Here is a 14,592-nt window from a genome sequence, read left to right as displayed (position 1 = left end):
CTCGCAAAACACTGTACGGATTACATTTATCTATGTTACATCTCCATAATTGAAGTATTTTATTCCAGGCGGCGTTTAGAAACATCCGGATATACAGTTCTGACGTCACTGCCGTAGCCTTCAGTGCAGATAGCTGTGCCGTGTTCACCTGCGGTGGAAATGACGCAGCGCTTGTGCAGTGGGAGCTTATTGATGAGTGAGCATTAAATGACCCAAAAGAGAGGCGAAAGGGAATGAGACTTTATTAAATGAAAAAAAGCAAGGGGAAAATCTGTAAAAATGTTGGAGAATTGAAAACGGAAACTATATATACATATCATACTTTCAACATTATATTTTCTGAATTTTTCGACAAGCTATTCAATTCCCTTATTGCACTTATCTTAGTTTAAAAAAGGGCTTTCAACTTTCATGCATATTCAACGCTTATTTATTAAGATTCATATTTACCAATTAAATCATGACAGGGCCTTATTTTCAGCAAAAGTAAATAAATGTTACATTGAACAGTGGTTGTAGAATGGAGACTTAGAGCTACCTAAAACTTAAAAAGTGTAAAATTTAGCTTGTTTGTTTTCCATGTTATTAATTTATTAATTTAAATACACTGGAATGAGTTAAATACTGATCAGTTCTAAGGAACGGGCATTATCGTTTGTTATGCGTGAGATGTAGGTTGGTGGGAAAATGATATATTTTTATATTTTACATTCATATCAAGCTTGAACAACCGTTGCAAACTATTATATCTTCGTTATATATTGTTTTAGTAGCCATTCACACATAAGCACTTTAAGGTAATGGACTCGTAATGGTGTTCGACAATTTCCGTGCGATTTCGTATTATCGTCTGCTACTTCGGCATTCTTCGGCCGTAAATGTAGCTCATGCAGGGAATGGTTCCGTTGAAAACCGGAAAATGCCGAAATCATATACGGAGAAAACGTAATGGGTTTCGACACTTTCCGTTCGATTTCGTAATATCGTCTGCACTTCGGCATTCTTCGGCCGTAAATGTAGCTCATGCGGGAATGGTTTCGCTGAAAACCGGAAAATGTCGTAATCATATACGGAGAAAACGTAACTGAACGGAAATTCCCGACTGTCATTACAAGCCCACTACCTTAATTTTGAGTCTGTTCTATCAAGTATTAATTTCAATGATTAAAAGGCAGGTAATACAACGCAGTGATACATTCACTTCTTTATTTATTGCCTGTAATTTATCGTATGCTTCTGTATATATAAGTAAACTAAATTTGCTCGAAATTTAGTACGTTAACTCTTATTCACCGTTAATGCTTTTAGATTATCAGAATGTTCAGGTCGAATGGTTTTACGAAAACTACAGCACAAATGGCACCTTTTCTTACTTTAGTGACGTCATCATGACATACGTGCGCAGTTTTCATACTTTTGTTAACTTTTCTTACGTATGAGGTCATTGCTTAAAATGAGCTATTTGAAGTTTCGTTAGTTTTGTCACTATCTGTTTTATATCATTAAATTTTTGAATTACAGATTTTGATTTGCCGATTTCTTCCACATATTTTCGCGATCAGTGTATAGACAATGTGGTATAATCGGGTCAATTCTTTCACACAATCCGGGATACGTCGGTCACATGAGTTCTCGTCGGTTTTGGTAATAAATTAATGCTCTGGAGCACACTGGTTGCGTGAGCTGCAAGTAAAAATATGTGTATTGTTATAGGTCAGAGTAACTGAGCAAACGTAGCCATTATTTGATTAGAAAATACAAGTTAGGGTTCTTAGAAAACACACAGTCAATGCAAAATGATAATAAACTGAATGAATATCATTGACAAGTAAAAGCTTGAGTTTGTCATCTAAAAGCAAGACAAAGATACTATTTAAAACAATAACTTCATCATGAGTATACTGAACCGAGAATAGAGAGGCTTCATTGGTTAGCACATAGTCAAACCAGAAAAAAATCGTTTTTGTTATTCTATTTAATCCAATACAAATATGGCGGCAGGGAATATTTAATTTAAAAATTCCTCAGAGAAAAAATCTGTTGCGTTATGATTATCCCACAGCATATAAAGTCTAACCACAAATATCCCGAATGATCGTTTTCAGAGTTTTATGTCATATTCATTTAAGATGTTGTTTGACCAACTTGTCGTTTTTCTGCTACTTTTTTTCATATACAGAAAATAACACCATCACACTATCAAAAGGTTGGAGCGATAAACTAAACACAAGACCAAATAATTATGATTTCCAGAGCATTGTTGTAAGTACTTTAATCATAGTGCGAAAAAGAAAATGCAATTTTGAGAAATTTCAATGAAGATACATAGCACTTCATCGTATGTCCTTTTTCGGTATGTCAGTTCAGTCGGTTTTTGCAATAAAAACGAAATAAATATCGGTTTCATGACACTAAATTTTGAGACAAAAATGACCGAGATTGCACAAACAGAGAGATAATGTCCCATATTATCTATATAGACAGACGAACGTTCTCGTTTTTGACTGCCTTGACACATCAGGTTAGTTTTATACTCGGTCTCAGTGGGGTACTAGTACAAACAGGAAGAAATGTATGCAAGAGGATTAACAGATCAATGCGCTGCTTTTCAAATGTTTCAAAATACGAGATATCATAATAGATTATAATTCTACTGCCATTGTGGATATTGCCTAATTTGGCAACCCGCAACCTTTGTGGAATGCGCGTAATGTCAGTTAATCATATCAATAGATCTACCAATGTTTGGCCAATCGCGTCAGTTAATATATATTTTGCTCATTGCATTCATATTAATTCTTTTTACAAAATGTCGCATTGTGAGAGAACACAAATAAGTAGATATACATGTACGGTAAAAATATTATAACCATCAAAGGGGCACACCACTAAGAATGTCGTTTTTATGATTTTAAAAACGAACTAAAATATTTGGTTAAGTGAGCTTTATGTATATTTACATATATTGTAATAGCTTTTTAAAAATATGTAGACTAACTCTCTAAAGAAAAGCCACGCACTTGAAATGTGACATTAAATAGAAGTAATTTATATGAACTTGATACCACTGTTATTAAATATCAATAGCTATAATTTGGTGTTCAGCTGGAAGCATGCCAAGTTTAGATAACTCTTGTTCGTATGAAACACTTTCGAAATATCTATTTTTCAGCATTGAGTGCAAATGACTTCAGAAACATTAATTTGCTAATTTCATTTTACAGTCACATTTTGCAATGTCTATTTCTTTTAAATTAAAGCTAGTCTCTAGAATCAAAATTGTTTTTTTTTCTCCAGACTTGTAGAACATGTACAATTTGCAGTAGGGTAAACCTAGCCTTGTTCATCACTTTTTTGCAATAAAAGCCTATTTTCTTAATACCAGTTTTATCGTTGGACAGATATAGTACTATATTATTATTGTTATGCACACAGATTTCTAGCATGTATATTGTATAATACTAATTAGTAAAATTCAATGTATGCTTTCTTATGCATAATGTCCGACAAAAGTCTGGAGACAAGTAGAAATAAGTTCAATCTTGATGAAATACGTAAAAATTATGATGTTTGTTACTTCTTTGTGATTGATTTATATTGTCAAAGAACCCCTATTTTGTGTTGAAGCTATTCATGAAAAGACGGTCTATATTTTGATGCAAAGCTGTTCATTTCTTATTTGTCTCAAAACATCTGGAGGCCGCCGTATACATAGATATGCAAACAAACTTTTACAACACTTTTTATATTTAACCGATTATAATGCCATTTTTATTCAAGTTTTCCCCAGTCTGGTACGACTAGTCAAGATTACAGCTCTGGTTTAGAAAAAACGAACTGTATGTGAGGCATAATATATGTTTCAAACCTCTTCTATTTGAGTGAATCTGTAGGCACTAAATTTCTTCCGAACTTCAAATTCATAAGAAAATATGGGTTATTTGTTATGTGCAAATGTACGAATTTGTGAATCGCAACATATAAAGGCCGTTTGGTTCGGACCAAGTAGGTGGAGCAGTCTCAGAATACAGCCTTGCCATTGGTCAATTACAAATATGCACTAGAAAGTATCCAGTCAGATTGTAGGATTTTGAGACAGGTCTCCAAGCAATGTCAGTCAACGTTTTTGGCCCTGTTTGAGCTTTCAACTTTCAGCTTTGATCTGTGGTTTATTATATTTGCTGATTTTAATATTCATAGGCATTAGAAAGAACTACTTTGTCACCGGAAAACGTACAGAGGCTAACTGTACTGAAACAAAAAAAATCTTATACCGTGATTGAAGCTATATATGTTTAACACTGACATAATACTATGAAGCTATCACGAATGGCGGCCCTCCGTAGCAGTAGGTAGCGCTTTGCAATTTGTGTTAGATCTACTTTGTAAATAATACATGATAAAAAGTGGACACTTATAAAGAACCGCGACGTTTTTTTTAACTATCTTCAAAGATGAATCAAGAAGTTCATTCCACAAGATGTTTGCCCTCTTTTAGCGCGGGGTTTACACTTTTACCTGTAACTTGCCACGACATGCCATATATATATTATACCCTGTTATCTGCTTCAGACCTTTTAGATTAATTTATTGATATTTTTATCTTTGTCGTGTCACTCATAATTCAATGTCTCCTACTTAAGGTATCCGATCCACAAATAGGTAACATTTCGATGCCTGGTAACCGCATGTTTTGTTTTTAATCCCCCGCCGTGGCGGAGGGATTATAGGAATGGTCTGCGTCCGTCCTTCCGTCCGTCCGTCCTTCCGTCCGTCTTTCCGTCCGTCCCTCCGTCCTTCCGTCCGTAACAAAATCGTGTCCGGTCCATATCTCCTAAACCCCTTGAAGGATTTTCATGAAACTTGGGTCAAATGATCACCTCATCAAGACGATGTGCAGAACCCATGAGTCAGCCATGCCGGCTCAAGGTCAAGGTCACAACTCAAGGTCAAAGGTTTGAGCCTGCCATTTTGTGTCCGCTCTATATCTCCTAAACCCCTTGAAGGAATTTTATAAAACTTGGGTCAAATGATCACCTCATCAAGACGATGTGCAGAACCCATGAGTCAGCCATGCCGGCTCAAGGTCAAGGTCACAACTCAAGGTCAAAGGTTTGAGCCTTCCATTTTGTGTCCGCTCTATATCTCTTAAATCCCTTGAAGGAATTTTATAAAACTTAGGTCAAATGATCACCTCATCAAGATGATGTGCAGAACACATGAGTCAGTCATGCCGGCTCAAGGTCAAGGTCACAACTTAGGGTCAAAGGTTTGAACCTTCCATTTTGTGTCCGCTCTATATCTCCTAAACCCCTTGAAGGATTTTCATCAAACTTGGGTCAAACGATCACCTCATCAAGGCGATGTGCAGAATTTATAAGTCAGCCTTGTTGGCTCAAGGTCAAGGTCACAACTGAAGGTCAAAGGTTTGAGCCTTCCATTTCGTGTCCGCTCTATATCTCCTAAACCCCTTGAAGGAATTTTATAAAACTTGGGTCAAATGATTACCTCATCAGAACGATGTGCAGAAATTATGAGTCAACCATGCCAGCTCAAGGTCAAGGTCACAACTAAGGGTTGAAGGTTTGAGCCTTCCATTTGGTGTCCACTCTGTATCTCCTTAACCCCTTGAAGAATTTTCATCAAACTTGGGTCAAATGATCACCTCATCAAGAACTCATGAGTCAGCCATGTCAAGGTCAAGGTCACAACTGAAGGTCAAAGGTTTCAGCTCTGTATCTCCTAAACCCCTTGAAGGATTTTCATCAAACTTGGGTCATATGATCGCCTCATCAAGAACTCATGAGTCAGCCATGTCAACTCAAGGTCAAGGTCACAACTGAAGGTCAAAGGTTTCAGCTCTGTATCTCCTAAACCCCTTGAAGGATTTTCATGAAACTTTGGTCTAATGATCACCTCATCAAGACGTTGTGCAGATTTCATGAGTCAGCCATGTCAGTTCAAGGTCAAGGTCACAGCTAAAATCAAAGCTTTTACCCTTTCACTATCCATAGCAGTGGCGGGGGATTTAGCTGTCTTTCAGACTGCCTTGTTTGTATTTGAAAGTGTTGTATCCGCTGAACAAAACTTAGTAAACAAGATAACCGTAATGATATGCACGAATCACTACAGTCATGTTTTTTTGACTGCGAAATGATAAATTTTACACTGTAATAACTGAATTTCGGTTGAAGTATCATTGAAAACTATAAAGTAAAAAAAGTAAAAATTCATTAACATATTTTTGTCATGCAATTTGTATTTTCTTTTTTAGTAGACAATACACTTTCAAAAGATACCTAAATTATATGAGCTTCCTGGGCATCAATATTTGATATATTTTAATAGTATATAGAACATTCTTATTTGTATATATGTGTACCGGATACCTTAGCTAAATGGTTGACTTTTGATTTGGGGGTTAAACATAACCCTGCGAAGTTGTAATTCTATCAGTTGATTTGTGACCTGGAGATAAAGTTCATATTTCTTATTCTTTTTTTTGCCAATTAATTTTCATCTTTTTGACATCAGTTTCAATATTTTATGGGCCGCTATAATGAAATGTAATTTTGTCTGTTTCCACACGTGCGAACTTTTAATATGTTATGTTCTTTATTTATTACAGGCTTATATAATGTTTTCTAATGTATGTAATACTGGATAAACTTACTTGTATATTTATTATAAAAAAGCTGTTTTATTGTGGACTGTGATAGATGTATAATACTGAAATTTCTACAAAAATAAAATCTCTTTTTATTTATGAATAGAATAGTTGCTTTTTTTTTACCTATACTAGTGTTTGGTCCGGTTTTAAACTCAACAGAAATAAATTGTGGCTCGAATGACTTCTATATTTTTAAAATGTTTCAGTGAAATTGTTGACAAAATTAATGATGATATCAGTGATGTACTTTTTCAAAAGTCGATCGAAGCATTGCAGTGGTGTTGTACACTGGTTATTATCTTATCTGCAAAAGCGGTTTCACGAGGGTATTTACCACAATAAGTATAGCTCTACTTTATCTTTGGACTAAAATCCTCCTAACAACAGACAAAATGTTTACATAGCGCCTTCCACAGCTGGGGTATTCACCATGAAACTTTCCCTACCGGCCGCCATGGCTATAACGGCAACAAAACACTAAACATGAAATGCAATCGTATGCCTTATCTATACTTCTATGTTAAAAAAATCACAATTAGTCACCATTAGTCAGTTTGTGTTTGAATAAGATAACATTTGAATCACTTGATGTTTTTTTACGGAGATAGCCTAAGCAAACAAAAGTCCATTTGTTTTTCGAAAGCGTAACTGATTTTTGTTCAAATTGGCTAAAAGAGGCAAAAACAGTCAATATATCTTGTATTTCAAACTGAGGTATTTCTTTACGTAAACGGAGAACAACTACTATAAGTTCCTTTCCTTCGCAAAAATATCTTAATCATATTTTCAATTATTACATTATTCCTTATATTAATCGCCGGTCACTAGTCTGCACTATAATATTGACCGGTCTATAATTCGAAACTAAATTTTGCAGTGCTGAAGTCAAAACTTAAAGAAAATAATTCTGACGCAATGTATAAAACAGTTATTAGTAAACCTTTCAATTAATATAAATATTATTAGAATGCAGGTCAGCAACAACTAGGATACCCTAGTCATTGTACCGACGCTATTCGGTGTCATTTCGATTGATCACCTAAAATGTCCAATTTGACCATAACAAATATTATTACAGGACTCTCTATATGAATCGCCGGTCGATAGACTGTTGGCTAGACTATAGTTCAACATATTTGCTGGGCCAAAGTCAAAAACTGAGTAAAATATCTGGCAAAATTATTTCTGATGTCGTGTAATAATATGGGTGGACGGATAGCTCAGTGGTTTGCACACTGGCCGTCCAATCCTGAGGTCGGGGATTCGATCCCCGGCAGCTACTCGGGAATTTTCAGAAACGCTTTTCAGTGTTTCCCACCCAACTAGAGGTGTACTGGTCAGGAACCCAGGCAATCCTTGCGTGTATCAGTGCTATACACTGGGCACGTTAAAGAACCAGGCTGTCTATTCGCAACGAGCTAGGCTAAGTTAGCCGGACAAGCCTGTATCTGATTTCTGATCTCTCTGTCGTGGGGGGCTTTGTCTCACTCTGTCCCTCTGGTCAGATCGCTCTGTGATTGCACTAGTAGAGGATGAATTATGCGCCCTGTGTGGCTACATTTGAACTATGTAAAGCGCATTTGAACTTGAAATTAATCATGAAAAGGGCGCTATATAAATCTTGTATAATGATGATAATAATAATAATAATACTAATAATAATAATACACGTTTCGATTGGCTTGACGGTCAACAGTCAAAACCATTTGCCCGATGTCCAAACTTAATGAGTAGATTGGTGGTTATTTGCCAGAACCATTTGTCCAAGGTCCGTAGTGACTGTAAAGCCGTTACGGTGGGTTTTTCCATATGCTTAGAGCATATATAGTTTACGGAAACAGAATTAAAGGCTAATAATGCCTTTGTGTAAAATCTGGCTGCCACATTTTCCGTTATGAACATAAAATATATCAATTTATTTTTAAATCCCATTTCCAGTAAATGTTTTCTCTAATACTTGCCAAAGATTTGAATATTGATGACCGTAGTAGGAAGTTTTATTTAATCTATTGTTTTTGATTACCTCCCTTGATGACTTTAACAGTAAAAAAGTTCATGTGCAGTATTAAAAGTAGCGCTTTTTTAACCATGTAAGTATGCATTCCATCTATTTGGACAACTGTTTCATCCGTTTTTAACATAAGATTCAAAGTCTTATGGAACTTTACCCTTAGTTATCTCTTAATCCTTAACCTGCTATATTTCTATAATGGACTGGTCCATCTTTCAATTTGGACAGTACCACTTATTACTCAAAGGGGTTTTCACTGAAAATTTACTGACTGAATAGCGAACAGTGCAGACCATGATCAGACTGCACGGATGTGCAGGCTGATCTTGGTCTGCATTGGTCGCAAAGGCAGAATCATCTGCCGCCAGCAGGCTAAGGGTTAACCACCAGAGCTCTGAGAAAATCTGCATTTGCCATTTAATTTCTTGTATTGATATCTGTAGTCATTACTTCAAAATATAACATATCACTTTCGTTTACTACCAATGTTTCGGTAAGAGGTACAAAAAATCAAAACCATAACTCATGTTTTAGCATGCCCACTACAAAATGTTACTGCTTCCGGGTTTTCATCTATAAATAGTATTACTTCAAAGCAACTTTCAAACCCTCACTATACCATGTGACTAAAATTGAGCAATTTATAGTCTACTTGATTGTTTGGGGATTATTGGTATGGGAACACCACGCCAATTTAAAAAAAAAATGAAGTGTTTTCAACTCGAAAATGCATCTTATATTTACAATATCCGCTGAATATGCTATATAAACGGTTTCATCTTAGTTTAGTAATTTATTGCTAGCAAAACCCTGTTTTAGGAAGGTAATAAATGTTTAATGAAGTTACAAAGGAAGACTAAAAAACGAGTCTCAGTTACCCATATAATCTCGGAAAATCTATTTAAGCTAGAGGCAAACGTACGTCTCCAACCACTTAACCATGCAGAAATTGTTTAAATGCCACAAATTAAGGGTCATAACTCCAGGGAAATCACATGCCGATAATATACATGATAATACTTGGCAATGATTACACACTGTAAAGTTTGGTGAAAATCCGCCTTATGATGTAAGAGAAGGGGCTAAAACATCGGAATATCCTGATAATATATGCACAGCTAAGCCAGGCATAATTGATCACTCATGTGAAGTCTGGTGTAAATTCGTCCAGTGGTGTCGAGTGAGTTGCGTGAAAAAAATGTATTGGAACTATAGAAACTCATGTGTAAAATTTATAAAAAAAAAGATATCTTAATTTAAGATTTAACTTTACGACTGTGGGCACAGTTCTAACAATGGTTTGTAATGCAAAAGCAACGATCATCCACGTCATTTTTTTTAATTTTGGAATCATAAAAGAATGTGTAAAATTTGTAGAAAAATTGAAAGAAATTAATTTTTCTTCAGTGAATGTGGAATAATAATAATAATGATGATAATAATAATAATAATAATATCATTATTATTTCATGATTATTAAACAGATAATAATTATTATCTGATTATTATCAATATTATATAATAGCACAAATAAAAACAATAAAAGATATAGTAATAATATTAAAGATAATAATGATAATAAACTCAGGTATAGTGAAAAATCAACGTCAGTTCTTAGTGTTGACAAACAATATCTTATAATATCATTATTATAACGAAAAAGGTCATACCGATGAAGGTGATCCTTCCATTATATTTATATAGAAAACTTACAAATACAATGGGAAACATAAAATCATCATGTACATGCAATAACCATTATTGGAACATAATACTACTGGATAATATCAAATTATTCTATCTATACAGAACTTTCTACTTCGATAGTGTACTGTTTATAACACTGAAATGCACATTCGGTTTTCAGTCTTACTCGCGTGTTATTTACAATATTCTGCAAGCATTAAAACAAAACGTTTAGATGACTAACAGCCGCATTTTTCTGAAATAACAGATTTGAATTTGTGCAAATCTCCAGGCAGAACTTGAAAAAAAGAGACTTGGCTTTTCCCCTAAAACATGAAATTTGTAACACATTCCAAAAAAGTCCCTTATTGTTATATCATTCTGTTTGATCAACAAATATTTTCCTTATCATAAAAAATGCCAAAATAGGTATATCTTTTAAAGTTATCAGATATTTATTAAATAAAATACACTGTTTCCCCTTTCTCACTACTTGATACACTTGCAAGGTAGACTGACTTTCTAATAAACAATTACCCCTGTTTATTGGAACCATACTGTGATAGTCACACGAGGACAAAACGAACAAATAAAGGAACACAGTGGGGCACAGCCTTGGAACGGTCAGTGGCAAAAACACCCCTGGGGGCTTAAACCGGTTTATGGTACGCACCCAACCTCACTCTTACCTTACAGTTTAAATGCTATATAGCGCTACTACAATATGTGGCTAATTCGACATAACTTTCATGAAAATACTAAAATTCTTTAGCCAACATGTTTTGACACTGTCTTCAAATTTACATCATAGACATAATAATATATATACTAAGCCCACAAAAAAATCGTGTTTTTACATGTTATAGTATCTACGGAAGCGCGTTAGCCTCAAAATATTCTGAATTTACCTCGTATCTAATATTGCTCTGGTGCTAATGAAATTTAACTGTTCGCAATCTCTCTCACGAGATGTCATTAATACGATAGAAGATATAATCAAAGCCTTGAAATGTCTGATGGTTGCGGGTTTTCGGTACATTTTTTCCTGCTTAAATGCCAGTCTATGAATATACATGAATGAGAAACAAATACAAATTCAATGTGCCTCATATCTAAGATGAACTCTGCCTGACCCAGCTTGTGATGTAACCATGGGCTGGAATACCTTATCATTGATATCTTATATAATGTGCCTCATATCTAAGATGAACTCTGCCTGACCCAGCTTGTGATGTAACCATGGGCTGGAATACCTTATCATTGATAGATCTTACATAATCTAAATGGTCAGTGTGAGTGGATACTGGTTGAATAAGAACTGCTTGTTCATTGATAATTCATCCGCACTATTCAAGAATTGGACTATTTTGTGTAGCACATGAACATCCTTTGGATGTGATTCGGAATAAAATAAAGATGCTATGATTGTCAGAAATACACTTTAACTTTGGTAGCGGGATAAACCCGCAACCAAAAAACGAATGTTATGAATAAACTCTATGAAATAAGGAAGAAGGAAAATAAAGGAAGATAAACAAGGAAAAGAAACAAGAGAAAGGTAGTAATCTTAAATATAAAATGAGCCTTTGATTTCGAGTTTGATTTTTATCTTCTTAGCCCTTTGAAATGAAACTTGGGTTGAAAGTTCCACACATTGAGACGATCGACGTATAAACCACATTATTCATCTGCGACAGCTCAAAGTCACAACTAGAGATAAAACATTTGAACAAGTACCATTTTAATTACACACTTTACTAAAATTTTATACTACATAGTGATAATAACATTAAATTACATGTCTTCATGTAAAAACCACTTATTCCATACATGTTTGTTGTTCTAGATTCTAAAACAAGTTTGCCACTGTTGACTGAAACCCTTACAATACCTCAGACCTTTACAGTTGTTATTGCCCTAAAGCCAAAATGATAAATACATAAGGAAGATAGCAGTTCAATTTAACATGCTTGTTCTGTTTGCACATGCCAGCGTGTTTTGGTTCTAATGTTCCTTTAAACTATGTGCAATAGTCATTTCACAGTGTTCACAGATAGGAACAACCTAGATTGGTAATGTTTTTAATCAAAATATGGAAACACAAAAATATATTTAGTAGAAGTCATTCAAAACTGATTCTGTGTTTTACAATAAATCAGATGAATTAAGACCAAATACCAGAACCAAAAATAGTTGAAAGATACACACATAGTCACGCAAACCTGATAAAATATTTATAAAATTGGGCTAATGACTTTCAAAGTTACAAACCTACTAACCAAAAAGGTTTTAAAATTGGGTGCAAAATGGCTTTAGGTATTACTGAACTAGCTGCGCGCCAAACCCCACTTGAAAGATGGGCTCTTAAAATAAACAAACTGTCAATATTATCAATAACCCTTAGCTTATCAGTAAAGACTTGATATGGTACCACCAATCCCGAATCACCAATAGATACGACGGTTGATTCACTAAACACCGAAATTAAACTTGATAACTGGTGCGTTGATTAAATTAGATTATTTTTAATCACACTGGGTCTCGTATTAAATATTTCACAAGTGCTATATAAATGTGGATTGTCTTTACTTACGGAAGTGGCCGAATGAATAAATTAGTGGACATTTACTATACAAATTTTAATACTAGATAGAATGAACGCAAGTGCAATCGACGAGTAAGGATATCAGTAAATGTTGGAGAAAAAAAGCATTGAATAACTTCATTAATATATGACAAAAACATATTCTATTTGTTTGAAATTACGGAATAAATGAAAATGTGGGCAATAAAAAGGATAGTAAAACTGGTCAGAAAGCGAGTTCAACATATTTTTGCTAGAATTTTGTTTGTGATTTTACTGGGAATATACATTCGATGTGCGTTTGGTATGCGTGACGCACTATATAATGAATCTGGGCCTACTCTGTCGGAAGCTGTCTCTAGGTACGGACTTCTTTTAACGGTTATTCTGTACGGACTCACCGTCTCAGTGTATCTAAATGTACCTATAACATTTTTTAATATCTTAGGAATGCTGATCTATAATCCATTCAAGAAAGTAAAACGAAATAACCGTCAGGCAGCAACGGATACACCATTTATTTGTTTTCGAGTAGTTACCAGAGGACTTTTTCCAAAGCTCGTTGCTGACGTCACTGAGAAAAATCTTGAAATTTGTAGAAAAGTTGGAATGAAAAACTTCAAGTTTGAAATAGTAACAGATCATTCGCTAAATATTCAGTCCTCTAATTATGTCAGGGAAGTGACTGTGCCACATGATTATCACACACCAAATGGCACGTTGTTTAAAGCGCGTGCACTGCATTATTGTCTGAATCAAAAAATCAATATATTGTCACATGACGATTGGATCGTTCATCTGGACGAAGAAACGCTTTTATCGGAAAGTGCATTACATGGAATAGTTAATTTTGTTTCGGTCCCAGATTCGAACATCGGGCAAGGGGTTATAACATACGCCAGCAGTGGCGTGGAAAATTGGTTGACAACCTTGCTTGATGGAGTTAGAGTAGCTATAGATTATGGATTATTTCGCCTTGCTTTACAATTTTTCCATAGACCAGTGTTTGGATTTAAAGGTTCTTATATAGTTGTGAAAATGGGAATTGAAGAAAAAATAGGATTCGACTTTGGACCTAAAGAAAGCATCGCAGAAGACCTTCGTTTTGCTCTGGCTGCATGGCATAGTGGATACAGATTTGACTTTGTGGAAGGTGTGATGAAAGAAAAAAGTACATTTTCATTGACTGATTTCGTGAAACAAAGAAAACGTTGGTTTATGGGACATTTTCATATAGTATGGGGAAACACACTGCCACTGTATTGTAAATGTGCTATTATGCCAATGCATATAAGCAATATGCTGCTTTGGACTAACGTTCTAAATTCTGTTCTTTCGTTATGGCTACCCGTCCCTTTGTCAAAATGGCAACTTTTGATATATGCTCTTCTCACATTTCACGTTTTCTTCTTACTTGCCTTTGGCAATTTTATGTCTCTGTGTCCAAGGCGGTATCCCGTTTTATCAAGGGTAATTATAGGTTTTCTCTCTCAATTCCTTATGCCTGTTCTGGGATTGGCGGAAGCATACTCTATAATAAAAGGATTCCGCGATAGGAACAAACTAGCGTTTGATATTGTTCAAAAGGAAACAAAAGATCTTCTAAATCAGAAACAAGTGAACGGCCTTATCACTGTTTAG

The 14,592-nt window shown here is 35.0% G+C and overlaps 2 protein-coding genes across 5 annotated transcripts in view; both read left to right on the top strand.

Moving 5' to 3' along the window:
• The window catches only part of LOC123526739 (77 kDa echinoderm microtubule-associated protein-like), an 81,426-nt gene extending 76,239 nt beyond the window's left edge, over positions 1-5,187 (top strand). For all 4 annotated transcript variants that reach the window (XM_053523157.1, XM_053523156.1, XM_053523155.1 and 1 more), the window contains one exon: positions 69-5,187. In XM_053523157.1, coding sequence (XP_053379132.1) covers positions 69-200 — 132 coding nt within the window. In that variant the 3' untranslated portion in view covers positions 201-5,187. The remainder of the gene's footprint in view (positions 1-68) is intronic.
• Positions 5,188-13,401: 8,214 nt separating this feature from the next.
• On the top strand, positions 13,402-14,592 carry LOC128548146 (beta-1,4-mannosyltransferase egh-like). The gene has a single exon (XM_053522562.1). It carries the CDS (start codon positions 13,402-13,404, stop codon positions 14,590-14,592), a length of 1,191 nt encoding a protein of 396 aa, XP_053378537.1.

The sequence above is a fragment of the Mercenaria mercenaria genome, chromosome 14 (genome assembly GCF_021730395.1).
Source record: "Mercenaria mercenaria strain notata chromosome 14, MADL_Memer_1, whole genome shotgun sequence".
Taxonomy (NCBI): Eukaryota; Metazoa; Mollusca; class Bivalvia; order Venerida; family Veneridae; genus Mercenaria; species Mercenaria mercenaria.
The sequence above is the reverse complement of the archived record's forward strand: the minus strand, read 5'-3'. Positions and strand labels throughout refer to the sequence as shown.

Bases quoted from the DNA above. Each gene is read 5' to 3' on its own strand.
- LOC128548146 (XM_053522562.1), top strand. From the start codon at position 13,402: ATGCTGATCTATAATCCATTCAAGAAAGTAAAACGAAATAACCGTCAG.